The sequence below is a fragment of the Porites lutea genome, chromosome 1 (genome assembly GCF_958299795.1).
Source record: "Porites lutea chromosome 1, jaPorLute2.1, whole genome shotgun sequence".
NCBI lineage: Eukaryota > Metazoa > Cnidaria > Anthozoa > Scleractinia > Poritidae > Porites > Porites lutea.
Genome location: NC_133201.1, coordinates 19927637 through 19945565, shown reverse-complemented (window position 1 = coordinate 19945565; position 17929 = coordinate 19927637). Strand labels below are relative to the sequence as shown.

Below are 17929 nucleotides of genomic sequence, written 5' to 3'. Positions count from 1 at the left end.
ATTTAACAACTGTTTTTTCGGCCAAATGTACACTTAAAAACTGTCTACAACTTAATCAGTTAACTACTATTTTGGTTAGCTATTAACTTTCACTTTCCTACAGCGAGTATTATTTCGTCATAACCCGAATTTTCCTTCTTGCAGCAAGTCAATCACTTTTGGGGGTAGGTCCTAATAAAATCAAGGTATAAATTTACATGAACTCTGGCACTAGTACAGTTTCTTAGTAACTGAAAATATAAGTCGTATAACCATCAATATATATGACACCATCCTCATAGATCCAGACGCAGCAGTCATGATCTCATACTGATCTTCCTGATATGGTCATGCATGTCCTGCTATAAACTACTTCAAAGTCACCTTCCTCGGCCCTTTCACTATCTGATCGGAATCAGTCTTGTACTTATCTGGTTGCTGTATGTCCTGTCTCGTGTTGTTGGCCTAAGTTTCAATCCATTTTTAATCCTTCCAATCCATTGCAACAGACAACGAGAAACATTATCAATGCCAAAATATAGTCTTAAATAACAAAACTGAACCATTATTTTTGGAATTCAATTGGTGAATTCAGTCACTGTATTTGACACGGGGCAATTCGACTTTTATTTCGTGAGTGTAGCCCTCTTCGAACTCGTAGTCTTTTAAGCGATTCCTTTACTGACTATGGTTCCAAACTCTTGGGCGCACGAAATGTGTTGTTTTGAAGTGAGAAACCGCATGTAGGTTTTCTACCTGTGTTGTCAGAATTTTTGTTTACCTCGATATAGATTTTGTCGACATCCTCTTCCGCATCCCGCAGTGTTACCTTTTTCGCAGACGTACCTTATTCGTATATTTCAAAAGCCTCATAAAGATATTCAAGGGTTTTAAGAAATGAAACTGTCGCAACTGTTTCAGTAAGACCGATTTGAACACGAACTTTTGTTTCTATTAAAAAATTCTCAATAGTTAGAACTCCAACATCAGTTAAGAAAATGATATCTCGTAAGTACAAATTCCATGTACTTGAAAGAAAGACTGCAGATTTCTTTGAACCCTTAGAAATTCTTTTTAGCCAGAACCAATGCTAAGAGTCACAGCTCTTTTATTTGGGTAATGTTTAACTTGACGATCTTTTGGGGCCGTGAAAACAGTATTTTCCTTTTCCGAACACATAAATCTTGTTAATATCAGAAGACGAATTATTCGTTGAGTTGCCTACAACCAGCTCTTTGACTGACGCTTTCTGTTTGTCAGGTACTACCCTGATGTGCCTTTTGCGCATAGTAATATAAGTTAATGTGCCACCTGGTCATCAGCGGGACAGAAAAATGTCAGAAAACAGCATTTCTGGGTGCAAAACTTTGTTGCTTTCATTCAAATTAATGTAATGTCACTTAACTGTTAACTTTCATTTATCAGTTAACTACTAATTTTTTGGCCAAATATCAGTTAACTGTTAACCCCATTTGCACCCTCATTTAAAGACGCTCATATTAGAAGGTACCCAGACAAAAGACAAATTCTTAGGAACAGCCGACTGGGAAAACACACTAACATCATCGAATTAAACGTGTTAAGCTGTTATCGACTGTCTTTCAGCGATATTACCAAAACTAAAGCGCCTGCGCTACTTGAAGTGCGTGCTGACCGATGAAATTCTTCGTCTCATAGTGGACGGCTTTCCGTTGTTAGAGGTTTTCTTTCTTCATCGACGCTATCCAGTTATCTTCCAAAGCGTCAGTGATTTGCTCTTTCACTGACCGAGTGTTACCTGCTTAGATATTTCATCTATTCCATTAGCGTATGTTTATTGTGAGACCTTTTTACCCCGTATGCCCCGGCTTCAACTGTTAAGCTTTGCAGGCAACGAACTCTTGGGTACATTATACGTTCGCTTGCAATAAATTGCATTGACTTACAAGTGATATGTGTTAATTATTTTCACTCGACAAACAACTTCGAAATCGAGCGCTCCTTTGTATTTTTGCTTCAAAGATGCCGTAAGCTCAAGGAAGTTATTTTAAACGGTTTGTTCGTGAACAATTTAGTTGTGTCTATACGAAGCTTAGGGTATTATGTGTGCGATGGAGACGACATACTGGTATCAGAAAATAAACACTTTCTTCTTCCTGGACCTCAAAACAGTCTTGATAATGTCAAGTTATAGGATTATACAATACTGTTACATAACACATAGATTGAGACTGTCATAGGTAGAACCAAGAGAGGATAAAGGGGACAGAGAAGGCATCCCCCATACACACCCTATTCCATAGGTAATTCGTCTCGAGTTATTTTTAGAATCGGGATAAAGTTACCTCCCGCGCTGCGTGGATATTTCGTGGAGGTTTCGCATGTCTAAACGCAGTGCAAAACATGTCGGGCGAAAGGCAATGAAAGCGTAGAGATCGAGAGCATTTCTGAATATTGAAGCGAAATGAGTCGGCGCTCACTTGGGAAAAGGGAATCGCTGGACTCTTTGATAACCCGTGAAATCAGTTTAACTCGAAGTTGTCGTAACCTCAGTGCTTTAATAAAATGAGAAATGCCGCCGGTGTATTGAAACCGGTCGTTTGTATAATAAAACAAGTAGGACGCCAAGTGTTATTTTTGTTGAATAATAAAAAACTAATAAAAGAATAAATATCAAACCAGAAATTGCTCTCTTCAAACTGTAAATCATAAATGATCCTGAGAGAATATTCAGTGTGTTAAGGATTTCCCTGCTGTACTGTTAGCTCTATACAAGAGAGGAAGGGCGATTCTTTTTTTTATTTCCGTTTCGCTGACACAGCTTCAGCAGAAATCTCTCTGTAGTCGTTTTCGTCTACAAAACAAATAGCAATATCGCTCTCCGCGTCTTCCGCCATTTTTTTCTGCTTCAGTTCGTGAAGGACGCGTGGCTCTGAGCGTGGGTCATCCACGCGGAACACATTCGTGCTATGTGATTGGCTGTTGTCTAATCCCCCATGGAATCAATGGTCTTAAAAATAACTCGAGACGAATTACCTGTGGAATAGGGTGTGTATGGGGGATGTCTTCTCTGTCCCCTTTACTCTCTCTTGGTAGAACCTTTTCACCAGTATGTGAAAGAACAATAAAATAGGATTAAAAAAATTGCTCCTGATTCCGCTGAATTTTACGTGTGAAGTAAAAAGTGCCCATTTATAGTAAAAGAAAGGAAATAGTCGTCACATTTACATCTTTGCTTTAATCATCCAAAAATAGAACACAAATAGCGGTGATAAACATTTTGAGCTTCGCTTTTGCATTATTAAGCAAACTTGACGTTTCGTATATATGCTAGTCAACATACATTTTCAAAAGTGATCTAAAGTGACCTTTACACGTAGCCTGCAAAGCACGCGTATTTTGCAGCGCGATCCAGGATTTTTTTTTTTGGGAATAACGTTATCCCGCCTTCTTGGACATTAATATTACCAGAAAGTTGGGAGCAGTCAAAAACTGATTTTAAGGGAGCGGTCGATGATGGCGGCCTCGCCGCGATTAATGTACCTCTTAGTTTCCGTTAAAAAACGCCTGCTCTGTAGGCTACGTTACAGTTTATGACGAGACTGTATACACAACAAATTACAAGGGGTCTGGAAATTGGATTAATTATTCAAAATTCGTAACAGTAATGCTACAAAAGGAAACAGCTAATAAAGCCGAGAGATCAGCGTTTCACTGCTCATGATGTTGACATTAAGAGCTGACTTAAGATCTTGCGTAAACAATGTTTCTTTTGATCTTGCAATGATAATCTGATTTGCCAGACGCTAAAACTTCCAAATGATCCCACTTATTATGTCGGGTGGCATTGACATGGTCAGCCGCGGACGAGTGGTCATTTTTTCTTAAGGTCTTGAAGTATTCAGTCTTTCTGTTATGGAGTTATCGCTTAGTTTTGTCAATCCTGAATGTAAAAATCATTGCAATCCCAGCAACTAGCCTAATAAATGACTGTCACATTTTTACATAGACTAAGAGCCTGTTAACATGGAGGTGAGAGACCCCAGAAAGGTGAGGTAACATGTGGCGGGTCAACCCCACCTAACGTTTGAACGTGATCAAATTAAAATGTGAGATAATATGGACAGGCGGGTTACCCCACCTAAGCGGGTTACTTCAGCTGCGTAGGGTCCCCCACTTCCATGTAAATAGGCAATCAAGTCCACGTGATATTCTCACGCGTAAACGTGAGCAAACTAGGGGGTCCGGGGCATGTTCCCCAAGAAAATTTCAAATTTAAGTCTTCTGAAATAGCTATAAGAGCATCTAAAACTGCAAATATATAGTAATATAAATTTGTAATTATTACATCGGCACTTAAAAACAACAAGTTACAACCTGGCCCCCACGTTAGGCCAAAATTCAAATGAATAGCTAGACCCAACACACACAACGGTTGAGTGTCACCTGGACATTTTCAAGTTGGATTCTCTGAACTGTGCCAAAGTTGCCTTTCCGATTGTCATTAAGAGCTACAAACTCATTGACAAAAGCTACAAGAGAAAGTTTTGTCTGTTCTCTGTTTGTGGGTGTTCAGTATTGTCAGATTACTAAACCTTGTTTGTGTGGGTAAGTGACAGACCTGCATAACCAAAGTAAAAAACAAAATTATTTTACCATCCGAAAAAGTTGGGGGGGGGGGGGGCTAAACCCCCTTGCCCATTCCCGGCGTGGATGCACGTACATAAGACGACATTTGCAAGAAATAGTTCTCTGAGGTGCCATCACGTGGTCTGAAATGGGGGCTCAAAACCTACAAGCCAAAGAGGTCTATTACTCGGTTAGAACTTGGGATCCGTCAATTTAATGAGCAACCGGCGAGCAGCGTTATTTTCGGCTGAGAAGAGATGAATCCAGCACAAATGGGCTACACTTGGTAATGATTTTTGCGGAAGAGAGACGGACTTTTTAAAATCAGGCCATGCTGCATAGCTTCTAATGAGGTCAAAGCCACTGGCCGAGTGATATGGCTGTGCGCATGCATGAGGTACTGACCAGGTCGTGGCTTGAGGGTCCCAATGAGGTGGTAACTTTGACGTTTAACGGTAAATTTTTTCCAGTCTTGTAGGCTGACGGTTAATTTCTAGAGCTTTCGACGGCTGACGGCTGACCCCATTGATATCCTCTGGGTTAGTGTACGTGAGTCCCTGACTTTCCTTATATATTTATCGTCTTGTCAAAATAAAACTTGTCAACCTTTACCAATCCTATCTGTTTTAAGTGATAAAATTGTATTAACCCATACAAACCTGTCATCAGTCGAATAAGGTACAATAGTCTACAATAGGCACATACTCAACATGACTGTTACAAGGTCAATAGAGAGTGTGTAAATAACAAGTGTCCGTAAAGTGAAGTTGACGATGAGAGTTTGTGGATACAGGACACGGAAGAACATATACAAGATTTACGCTAATTTTAGGCTACGAAACAGCCGCATGAAACAAAGAAAGAACAAGGTGCGTGGGGGGAAAAACACGCGTGTCTCTCTCAGTCTCCCCGTCCTTTCGTGCGCCTGCTATAATGTAGAATACACCTTGCGCGCCCCAAATTCCTTTCCCCTTTCCTTTTAAACACCTGCCACACAGGGTTTGTAGAATAAATGGCTGTCACCTGTATTCATTTCCACATTGATTTCCACATTGCCCATAATATAGTCGTTTATCCCTCCCCCCGTCAAAGAACAACAAGAAAATTGCATAAGCACTGAACAATAAAGCCTATCTGACATTATTTGTTTGTTTGTTTTTTCTTTCTTTCAACTTTTGACTGGGACAGTTAGCGAAAATCTGTCGACACGGCTCAGAGGAAGGCCTTAAAAATAGTTAAGATGCCAAGTTTGAACTTGATTTGGTGAAAACTAACGGAGATATAGCTCCCCAAAGTAGCCGAAACACTCCCGGAACACCTCCCTGGGGGGCCGGAACACCTCCCTGAAGGGCCGGAACACCTCCCTGAAGGACCGGAACAACTCCCTGAAGGACCGGAACACCTCCCTGAAGGGCCGAAACACCTCCCTGAAGGGCCGAAACACCTCCCTGAAAGATCCGAACACCTCCCTAAAGGGCCAGAACACCTCCCTGAAGGGCCGAAACACCTCCCTGAAGGGCCGAAACACCTCCCTGAAGGACCCGAACACCTCCCTAAAGGGCCGGAAAACCTCCCTGAAGGACCGGAACACCTCCCTGAAAGGCCGGAACACCTCCCTGAAGGACCGGAGCACCTCCCTGAAGGGCCAGAACACCCCCCTGAAGGACCGGAACGCCTCCCTGAAGGGCCAGAACACCTCCCTGAAGGGCCGGAACACCTCCCTGAAGGGCCGGAACACCTCCCTGAAAGACCGGAACGCCGCCCTGAAGGACCGGAACACCTCCCTGAAGGGCCGGAACACCTCCCTGAAGGACCGGAACACCTCCCTGAAGGGCCAGAACACCTCCCTGAAGGACCGGAGCACCTCCCTGAAGGGCAGGAACACCTCCCTGAAGGGCCGGAACACTTCCCTGAAGGACCGGAACACCTCCCTGAAGGGCCAGAACACCTCCCTGAAGGGCAGGAACACCTCCCTAAAGGGCCGGAACACCTCCCTGAAGGACCAGAACACCTCCCTGAAGGACCGGAGCACCTCCCTGAAGGGCCAGAACACCTCCTGAAGGACCGGAACACCTCCCTGAAGGGCAGGAACACCTCCCTGAAGGGCCAGAACACCTCCCTGAAGGACCGGAACACCTCCCTGAAGGACCGGAACACCTCCCTGAAGGGCCAGAACACCTCCCCGAAGGACCGGAGCACCTCCCTGAAGGGCAGGAACACCTCCCTGAAAGACCGGAACACCGCCCTGATTGACAAAAACACCTCCCTGAAGGACCCGAACACCTCCCTGAAGGGTCGGAACACCGCCCTGAAGGGCCGGAACACTTCCCTGAAGGACCAGAACACCTCCCTGAAGGGCCAGAACACCTCCCTGAAGGACCGGAGCACCTCCCTGAAGGGCAGGAACACCTCCCTGAAGGGCCGGAACACTTCCCTGAAGGGCCAGAACACCTCCCTGAAGGGCCAGAACACCTCCCTGAAGGGCAGGAACACCTCCCTAAAGGGCCGGAACACCTCCCTGAAGGACCGGAACACCTCCCTGAAGGACCGGAGCACCTCCCTGAAGGGCCAGAACACCTCCCTGAAGGACCGGAACACCTCCCTGAAGGGCAGGAACACCTCCCTGAAGGGCCAGAACACCTCCCTGAAGGACCCGAACACCTCCCTGAAGGGCAGGAACACCTCCCTGAAGGACCGGAACACCTCCCTGAAGGGCAGGAACACCTCCCTGAAGGGCCAGAACACCTCCCTGAAGGACCGGAACACCTCCTTGAAGGGCAGGAACACCTCCCTGAAAGACCGGAACACCGCCCTGATTGACAAAAACACCTCCCTGAAGGACCCGAACACCTCCCTGAAGGGCCAGAACACCTCCCTGAAGGACCGGAACACCTCCCTGAAGGGCCAGAACACCTCCCTGAAGGGCCGGAACACCCCCTTGAAGGATCGGAACACCTCCCTAAATGGTCGGAACATTCTCGTCAAATCTGAGCCAATCTCCGTTTTCCAGTTACAGATACAACATATTAAATTTTTCTACAAGTTTGTGTGTCGTTTCGAGGGTTGTCCAATACTGTCGACCAGAATCCAGTCGTATCCCCTTGCTTTCCATCGGAAAACCGGAAGTCTAGTGGTGTAAAGTCCTACCAAGTGTATTGGATCCATTGGACACGAACAGATTCCGATGGAAAAGTTCATTTTCTATTCGTGAGAGACTTAGAAAAATTCCGCTCATGTTGGATGAGGGGGTGGAAAGTCGTTCCGATGGAGTCCATCGGATCCATTGGACACTAACAGATTCCGATGGAAAAGTTCATTTTCTATTCGTGAGAGACTTAGAAAAATTCCGCTCATGTTGGATGAGGGGGTGGAAAGTCGATCCGATGGAGTCCATCGGATCCATTGGACACGAATAGATTCCGATGGAAAAGTTCATTTTCTATTCGTGAGAGACTTAGAAAAATTCCGCTCATGTTGGATGAGGGGGTGGAAAGTCGTTCCGATGGAGTCCATCGGATCCATTGGACACGAACAGATTCCGATGGAAAAGTTCATTTTCTATTTATGAGAGACTTAGAAAAATTCCGCTCATGTTGGATGGGGGGTAGAAAGTCTTTCCGATGGAGTCCATCGGATCCATTGGACATGAATAGATTCAGATGGAAAAGTTCATTTTCTATTCGTTAGAGACTTAATAAGATTCCACTCATGTGACATGAGGGGGGTAGAAAGTCGTTCCGATGGAGTCCATCGGATCCATTGGAAACGAATAGATTCCGATGGAAAAGTACATTTTTCTATTCGTGAGAGACTTAGAAAATTCCACTCCTGTTGTATAAGGGGGTAAAAAGGCGTTCCAATGGAATCCATTGTATCCATTAGATCCGAATAGATCCGAATGCCTGGAGAAGAACATTTTCTATTCGTAACGGAAGGTCAAAAATTGTCATCATGTTGAACGAGGTGGAAAAGTGTGAAACGGAGTCTACTGCATCAGTCTCTGGCAGTGGAGAGGTGTATAAGAGGTCGGGAAAATGTGGTATGTAATCTTAATTATTTGGTTAGCGAGAAAAGGCTAGTGAAGTCCGATCATCGATCAAAAACTGCATCGCTTCATGAGGTAATTTCTTTTTAAGAGCGAACTCGTATTTGAGATAATTCAGTATAGCAATTTCTGTGTAGCGAATGGCGGTAGCGATATGCGTTCTCTATTCGTCCAGCTCCCGAATTTCGATATGTTAGTTCGTTGTTATAATCCAGGAGAAGTGAAACAAGTCAATTAGATCATAGTGACAAAGTGAGCGTGCTACAGGATCAGGTAACGCGAACTGTTGGGAACGCGAAGGATGCGATCGAGGGGGACTAGAAACAAGAGTTGCCTGATCGACAAAATGGCCAAGATGGCGCATCTTTCGATCATTGACTTTCTAAAAGAATTTACGAGTAAAGAATTCGAACGGCAAGGAAAAGGCATATGGAATTATCTTAAATTCCACTGTTCCTTGAAAATGTGGAATCTTTCGATATTAAATCAGAGCATAAGAAAGCAAAAACGTACCCTGAAGTGCGAATTTGGAATTCCTCCGAGGGAAGAATCGACGGAGTTATCTATTTTGAAACTCGTAAATGGAATCTCTCAGTAGGATTTTGGCATCCTTCCGAAGGAGACGTTTCAGAAGGGGCTTGGTATCCTTAGAAGGAGGTGTGTTGCAAATGGAATCCCTCAGAAGGACTTTGGCATCCCTCAGAAAGAGATGTCTTTTGCCTGAGATTTTGATCCAAAAGTAAGTAGCCAGGAAAATACCACTATTTATTATCTGCATGTACTTACAGCTACTATACGCACCACTGCATGCAAGTACATGTAAGTAGACCAGTTGGCAATTCATTATAATGTGTTAGAGCTGGTATTGAAGTGTAGTTTTTAACATTTACTTATCCGAGTGATGATAATTATGCAAGTCTAGGTTCGTTTATGAAATGGTTTGGAACTCCTGAGTTCCTTAAAAATGACGAATCTTTTCATAATAAAAGCATATTAATGAAGCATAAACCTTATGTGCTGATCAATTGAAAATTTCAAAATCCCCCCTGCCCTCCACCCCGGGTATTTGACACACTATTTTGTGGTAAATTGTGAATTTGACCTTTGCTTGGGTAGGTCAAAAGTCAATTTTACATTTTTTTATGTTTTCATCGTCTGGCTGACAACGTAGATGGAGGAGTTTAAAGGTAAAGGCACATGTTTTCTAAAGGAACAGCTTACATAACAAGGACTTTACAAGCTAAAAGTACGATTTTTTGCTGCCATGACTCTAATTCAGTAATATAAAAAGTATTTGACTCTGAAGATGACTATCACACAGGTTGTCGAAACATCAGCAGGGGTGTAGCCAGCATTTTTGCATAGAGGGGTTCCTAATGTGGTATTTTTGTCTAGATTGACGATAAATCTTCGGAGGGTTTCCTGGAAAGTTTTAATACTTTAGGTCGTCTGAAATTTCGTTTTGTGATTCTGAGCACAAATTTCTAATAACAGTGCCATATGAAGCTAGCTTTTTTTCGCTTCCAGTGAAGAGATAGTGTTTATGTTGTAGATCGTTAATTTTTTATCTCAGGTAATTTTTGTTTTTCTTTTGTTTGGGGGTATAGAAATGTAACTACAACATACATGTTCATTATTGTTGAATACATTAAAACACACACTGTAGTCCTGTGATTTGCTGTTTACTCAGTTAGGGTATTAGCAAGAAGGAAACATCATGGACGCTTCGGTGCAAAGGTGTCGATTGTTAGTGTCAGGGTCCATGTCCATAATGCAATGTTCATCATAGTAAGAGTAGCAGACTCTCAATTCAGTCATGGTCATGGCAATTGCCTTTTAAGTCTGTGCAATGGGCTAAGCCGTCGCTCACATTCTGCTGATGTAATTTGTTATAATGTATAGCCTGCGTAGCAGGTGCTTGGAAGTAGTGGACGCAAGAAAGGACGGGCGCACGAGAGGGAGACACGCGAGAGGAGAGGAAGACCCTTCACATGTCTGCTTCTCGCGCACCCATTCTTTCTTGGCTCACTACTTCCAGGCGCCTGCTATGCAGGCTAAGTAACGTAGTACTTGAAATACGCAGCACTACTGGAAAGGTCTTTTTCCCCTTTGAAACACTGCACTGCCAACAAAAAAGCCGCCACATGAAAATTAGAGCTGATGGTATCCTAATAGACATTGGTGTCTCGCTTTCGGAGCCTGATACTGAGTAGCTTAAATGTAAGGAAAAGGCAGTGCATCATGGTAACCTGGATGGCATATGATGAATTCCTGAATACTGTATGTTTTAGGCAGTTTGCCATGCTGTTAGTGTTTGTGCCCCAGTTTCAGACAATTTCCTCAGACTGATTTGCAAACATCAAGGCTGATTTCATTCTACCTTTTCACTTTTATGCCTCCACCAAGTTTCTATTAAGCTCTCTCATAGTCAAACCATTACAACATGCAACTGAAAGCAATCTAGACCAAAAAAGGTGCTGAATCACACATTGCAGGCTTGTATACACAGGGGCCACGTATGATCTTCCTCGCAGTAATAGAATTAAAGTAAAAACGACTACTGCAAAGACTGATTAAACCTCAACATATGTAACCCTTGAAATAGAATGTGATGTTTTTTTTTTTCTTCTCATTTTCTTTAAAAGCTAAAATCTCATTCCTCTTAAAATTATACCTAGTGCTGCAGCCTAAGAACCAGAACCCCTCGAACACTCCTCTGGCTATTCCACTGATCAGTCACCGTCAACAACAGTCTCATTATCATTGGTAGAAATACGCCCAACTTACTTTTAGACGTCCAAAACTCTCACCATAAATTAATCCACACCCCAAACTACATGCAAAAGTACCCTGGGTGTGACACGGTGTGATCCCCCTTTGAAAATTCCTAGCTATGCCCCTGATGTTTTGTTGATATTATATTTTTGACAGGATTATGCAAAACTGGAAATTTCAAATCTCAGTTCTGTAAATTGATCCTTTAGTTCCAGACCTTTCAAGGCAAGAAGGAAGGTTTTAAATAATTGTTTGGAGGGAGATTTTGCGATTCCCTCTTTATACAAAGAGGTAAGTTTTAAATTCAATTCTGGCCATAGTACCACACTGCACTACAAATCAGAATTTCTCAAGCTCAGTTGGAATTCGAGATCATTTATTTTTGTTTTGTCTTGTCGCTTTACACTTAAAAAAAAAAAAAAAGAATAACGAATGGTGCTGGCTATCCACAATGCCCATCCAACTTAGATTTCAGTGAAATTTGTTTTTGCTTTTAAACTTAGATGAAACTTTATCGTGCGTTTAGTCGAGTGCACTTATAAATTGGGTCACCTTGGCTGTGTAATTTCCTTTTCTATCGTAGGTACGCAGACAATGATAGCGACGAGGAACCGGTCTTTTCTTTAACTATATATGGTAGCTTTGGCAGGAGTGATGAGATCAGCTGATCTGACAATTTTAAAACCTTCCTTCTTGCCTTGAAAGACCTGGGACTGAAGAATCAATTTATAGAACTGAGATCTGATATTTCCGGTTTTGCGTGACCCTGTGAAGAATATGATATCACCAAAACATCATTGTAATGTTCTGTTTTTAAGAGCTTGGGAAGATCTGTAAACCGTTCAGGACATTTTTTTTCCAAATTCTGACCTGCAACCTGCAAATTACACCCCTCGAGTGGAAATATAACCATGGCCATGTAATATTTTTAGAGGCAATAGATATGTCACCTAAAATTCCAATTTTCCCTAACCTGAGATCATGCTCTGAGAACTGCTAAAATTGGACCTGATCTCAGGTTAAATTTTCCCATGGGCAACCAATCAAAAAAAGCAAAATATATGTTGAATCGAAAATAATGATCTTTTTTAAATGCCCTCAAACTTACTCCATTTTCCATAAAGTATTTACTTTTTGTTATCTGCTATACCTGAACAAAGTGGGGAGAACCCAATCTGCAACATAAATATGTACACAATGCTATTTTCTGTCATGGACTTCTATTTGACAATGCAACAATCAAATATAACAGATTTTAGTGAAAGGATACTCTTAAAAGTTTATTATTACAATAATACTAGTAATAACTTGTTCATTGTAGTTTAGAGGAATAGAATGAAAGTCTCCAGCACAGAAAAATTAGTCTAAAGAAAGCTCTAATTTAAGACAAGAATGCATTTCAGCTACAGCACATACACCACATTTAGCATCAGGTATAGAATATAATTTCTGCAAGTTTGTCTTGATTTTGAATAATAAACTACCAGAAGGTGTTAAACAAATTTCAGTAATTATGTTGGCATGAAATGACCTTGATACTATATTTTTTGCTCATGATCAGAGAGAGAGTTTCTTACAAAACTTTTTTCCAACAAAATTATTAATCTGCAGAATATCACCCTCCCCCTCCAATCAAACTGAGTCTGGTATTAGGGTGTGTTTTGCAACTCAGAAACTCTTATGGCAGTGAGTAAAAGCAGATAGAAAAAGAAACTCTCTGGCAACATCTGATGTGAGGAATTCTTCTATGTTATTTAAGAAAACATATTCAAGCCAAAACAAGATGATCAAGCTATGTCCTCTTTATGTCAGATATTTGACCTCTACTGGGCCTCTTATGACTTGTCATGCCCTCAAGAGAAAAAGAGAGAAAGAAAATAGTTACAGTGAGGTACTGTAATTTATTCATGTAACTGTTGACTTTGGAATTGTTAAAAATTTTATTTTAAGAGTTTGTTGAACAGAGGCAGAATTAAGGTGGCTTGACTGGATTTAGGGGGGATACCCCCCAAGTTTGAGCATTAACTATGTCAGCATGAGTAAAGATATCCATGGGAAAAAGGTTACCCCAACTGTATTACATAAAGATGAAAATTTCTTATGATCTGGGTTTTATTGCAATTATCGGAGTCACCATGGCAATGTAATGACACCATTACATTTTTTATTAATCTTTGTGTTTCTCAGTACCAGGAGTGTTTTTAAGAAAATGCTTAAGAGATTATGTACCTGCCATAATTTCCTCAATTAAGGCATTTTGGAAATACAGTGTATTTCAAACAAAGTTTTAAGAATCATAGCGGGGAAATAGCATGCTATCCACACAACTAGCTAATCTTTTAAGAAAATCACAGCAACTCTTTCTAAAAGTTGCTCTGATGTTGTAACCCAAGTAAGATAATTAATTGTGAAAGGTTTGAACCCAGGAGTCATTTCAAAAGCAGGTTGAGTTTGATCGTCCGGGTGAACATAGTCCTGAATAGGACTGTTGTTGTTGACAGTGACTGAAGTTTCGACAACCTGTGCGGTAGTCATCTTCAGAGTCAAAGTGAGTTGTATCACGTCAGTTGATGGTATTATACTCTGGTTATTGATCTGATTGGTCAATTACAATGCAATGTTATTGGTCGTCTGTTAGTTAAGCCGTGATGTTATTGGCTATGAAGACTCGTAATCAGTAATTGGTGCGTTTCGATCTATTGTCTATTGTCACAGTTAAACAGTCGTCTATTGTTAGTCAAATTGTCAGTTCTCCAGTAGTTCTCTCGTACATGTAGTTAGTTGTATTACATCCTACATGATGATCCGTGATGTTCACCTTTTCGATTCTCACTGCTATCCATGACACAAGGCAATTATTAGCATTTTCCGGATATTTCTTTGGAAAGTAATTTAGAGTTCTTTTGAATGTAAATTTATTTCTTTTGCTAATTGTACATGTGCCACTGAGTAATGAGGACACTCACTAAGGGAAAATTTGGTTATACATGGTTGTCAAAAGTAGCCGGCTGCCGGTGAAAAGTGCCGCCTACTTAGTTAGTATCGGCCGGTTACTCTGCTTGGCATTTCTTTGCAGATGAAGTTTTTTGAATAAAATATCCCTGGACTGGCTGCTTACTTTGACAACTCAGTCGTCTACTTCAAAACTTTCTGACAACCCTGGTTGTATTGGAGGCCCTTTTTAAAAGCCTTCACTGTTTTCAATGTTCTTGAAACTTGCAGGGTATATTTATTAACAATTGACCTTGAGATTGATAAGTTTATGAAAAAATTTATCAAGTGGTTTTTTGAATATTATGTGAAATTTGTAGGCATGGACCAAATTATGTGCAAAAACTGTAACAAAAGCAGCTGAATGCAGGTTAATAAAATTCTCCTCACTCGCGATCACCCAGAGCAATTCCCCTCTTTTTTTTGTACCCAGTTTTCAATGGAATCAAATCATTATGAGATGAAACCGTGCTTCGAAAGCTTAACATTTTCTTAACATATTAGCTAATTGTGTGGATACATAGCATGCTATTTCACTATTTTTATGATTCTAAAAACTTGTTTCAAAATATTTCCAAAATGCTATCACAGAATTTGTTCAAACTTTGCCATAATTAAAGCAATTATGGCAGGTACATACTCCCTTAAGCCATTTCTAAAAAACACTCCTGGTACAGAGAAACACAAAAATAAATTTAAAAACATATTGGTTTCATTAGGTTGCCATGGCGACTCCATTTGCAGTAAAACCTAGATAATAAGAAATTTTCATGTTTATATAATACAGTAATGTTGTGGTAGCCTTTTCCCATATCTTTAGTCATGCTGATGTAGTTAATGCTTAAACTTGGAAGGTATCCCCCCTAAAAAATCCAGTCAAGCCACCTTATTTAATTTTGTTTTCTCTGTCATACCTTTTTCTTGCAATCTTTCATAGGTAAAGAGAGATGAGGAAGTGGAGAAACCTATCAGGTCTGGTTCCCCCAATGACATTAGGAACAAGGAGGATATCTCAAAAAATGATCAGAAATCTCCCCTGTACCTACTAAAGCTGTTATCCCGCCTCTCAATTCTGACAATAAAGATAACAAGTCAGGTCTTATTTGCAGAAGGCGGCTATTCCTGAAGAAGGCACAGATGGTGACAGGTGAAAGAAGGGCAAAGGGATGGGCCTTGCTGGAAGCTTTGGAAAGGCCAGGCATCAGTCAGCTCCAGGTGCGGGAGTTCCTAGAGCTGGCTGATGAAAACGGACAAGTGAGACCAGCCCCTTCAAAGCAGTCTGATAAACCTTTTTTCATTCCTGAGTCCCCTTTGTAATAGTTATCCTTTTAGTTCAGCTCGTCATTGTTTTGTTGTTTTTGTTTTGTTTTTTATCCCATTCCTCTCCTGAGAATTTTGCTGAGAAACTTGTTTTGAAGCTAGTGGCTTCGTTTTCTAGTCACTGTCTGGCTTATGAGCTAAATCTTACCAGAAGACTGTTTAAAGGCCGTGTAGTTCACAGCGTTCTGTTACAGATGCAAATTGAAAATATTATTTTCAAAAGTTGGGGCATGCATAGAAAGCATGAGATGGTTTCATGGTTTCAAAGTAACACAGCTGCAGTCACAAATTTCGCTTTCCCTTCTTTATTCGCTTTTATTGCTACCCTTTTTTTCTTTCAATGGACACTGTTACTGGCTTCATTTGGGTGGGGAAATATTGGGAAAGCTTTTAAATAGTAGGATAGCAGGAAGTGATTGGTTAGTTGGAACATAATTATTTTTGCAATTTTTAAATCAATGTTACATGGTTTTTTTGTCTTTTCCTCTGGCCCCCTGTACTGAATATTTGTGCTCACTCTTCCTCTTCTTCAAAGTTGTCTTTGACAAGGGCATTGAGAATGGGATGAAAGCAGTGCAGTGGCTATAAAGCTAATAAAATACAGTGCATGATACAATGCCAAAGAAAATTTTTTGTTAAGTACAGTTATGAGAGGAGAAGTAATAGTAAAGACCTTTACTAGCTTGTGGTTGTTACCGCAGATGCTATGTTTCCCCAATGTAGGTCATGTGTGACAACATTTAGGGCATGGAAATCAAGCCTAGCCATGTGATAGTGCTCCAAAGAATGCTTTCTTTAAAATTGTGTATAAGTCACATCAATAATTTTTGGACACAAGACCTATATAAATTTTAAGGTTGTGATGGGTAAATTGTTGTGAGAACACCTCTTTATTCACACTGGGGGGAAGCAAAACACAAGCTAAAAGGAATTTACTGTCTCTTCTTAAGATGTAATACCACTGTCTAATATTCAGCATAAGAGCTACAATCCTGCATTGAAAGTCTTTGGAACAATGATTGAGTATTTGTAATTTTTTTGTGCCCTGGCTTATAGCCAGGTGCTACCCTTTTGAAAAATACCCTGTACTAAATCTATCACTGTTTCCCCACACCCTTTACATATTGAAACTGCGTGCATATATCCAACATATTTCCTGTAGGGTGCAGAATAGGGTTGGGCATGCATGATTTTACATGAAAAACGCAAATTAACTCTAACTTGTTATAAGAATTTTGTCCATGCTTTTCTCAACAAAGGTATGATTAATAGCAATCCAACAGAGGAGGAAGGGTAAGCCTTGTTGGAAGCAGTGAAATATTGTTTCAACATGAGAAGAGAAATTTCATATCTCCGAGCGGCCATGCAATATGTTCCATTTATTTTAATGTGGCTAAATATCATTTAGGCAAGGTTAAAATGTGAGCAAATGCAGCCAGCGGTCTCCCCCATCTGCGGCACGTGACCTTTGGGGTGGCCTCTAGAGGTTTCACAGGGTTTCAAGGTTCATTGCTTTACACGTGCAGTGTTATCAGCTGATCTTTGCGGATCAAACGCTTTGCTAGTGCGAATCATTGCGGATTCTTACACCCTCTCCTCCCTCCCTCTTTTGCACTGGGTCATCAGGGTAAGTATTTTCAGGTAAGTTATTTCCACTGATTGTTTCAGTGTGACGGTGCCGGTTAGCGGGCGCTTTTTTGGGTGGTTCCCGCGTTCCAGGGTTGCCATGGATACCTCCCCTGCAGCTTGGCATCTGGCACCCCGCTAACCTTTTAGGCACCAGTTCCCAAGCTCATCTATTTGTGATGAGTTTAATACCACTGAAATACTTAACCATTTCACTTATTAAATGAATAATTTTTTTTCTGTAAAAGGTGTGAGTTGTTATATTGTACCATAGCAATGGTGATCTTTTCACATGCAAAGTAAACTACGAGTAGTCCCCCATTTTTCCTCAGGGATAGTAGAGCGAGCGAAACGTGAACGCGCGTAAAAATCACCCCACGCGAGAAAAGGCGCGCGTGGGGTGATTTTCACGCCTACATGCAAAGATAACTCACTTGTTATTTTGACATGTGAAGATATCATGTTTTCGAACACAAGCTCACCCAATATTTCATTGGCGTTTATAAAAATATGATAAAAAGCATATTTCTTTCATTTTTCTGAATTGGGCCCTTATGGAAGAGACCTAGAATCATCCAGGGCTCC

The 17929-nt window shown here is 41.2% G+C and overlaps 1 protein-coding gene across 4 annotated transcripts; it reads left to right on the top strand.

The window, feature by feature from the left end:
- The first annotated feature begins 8519 nt into the window (after nt 1-8519).
- Nucleotides 8520-17099, top strand: LOC140946317 (uncharacterized). Of its 4 annotated transcripts, none has more exons than XR_012166840.1 (4): nt 8522-9371; nt 11564-11698; nt 13167-13298; nt 15336-17099. XR_012166840.1 is itself a non-coding variant. In XM_073395421.1 (4 exons), the coding sequence occupies exons 1-4, from the start codon at nt 9214-9216 to the stop codon at nt 15522-15524; spliced, it is 561 nt and encodes a 186-aa protein (XP_073251522.1). In that variant the 5' UTR covers nt 8524-9213; the 3' UTR covers nt 15525-17099. The 4 variants fall into 4 exon arrangements, 1 of the variants encoding a protein (XP_073251522.1); XM_073395421.1 differs by having other exon boundaries at nt 8524-9371; nt 11617-11698; XR_012166839.1 differs by lacking the exon at nt 11564-11698 and having other exon boundaries at nt 8520-9371; nt 12729-13298.
- Nucleotides 17100-17929: the final 830 nt, after the last annotated feature.

Excerpts from the sequence above, each read along its gene's own strand:
- LOC140946317 (XM_073395421.1), top strand. The coding sequence starts at position 9,214 with ATGGAATCTCTCAGTAGGATTTTGGCATCCTTCCGAAGGAGACGTTTC. Across the intron at positions 9,372-11,616 it reads CCTGAGATTTTGATCCAAAA|TTCCAGACCTTTCAAGGCAA; the intron begins GTAAGTAGCCAG and ends TTGATCCTTTAG. Across the intron at positions 11,699-13,166 it reads TTCCCTCTTTATACAAAGAG|AAAACATATTCAAGCCAAAA; the intron begins GTAAGTTTTAAA and ends ATGTTATTTAAG.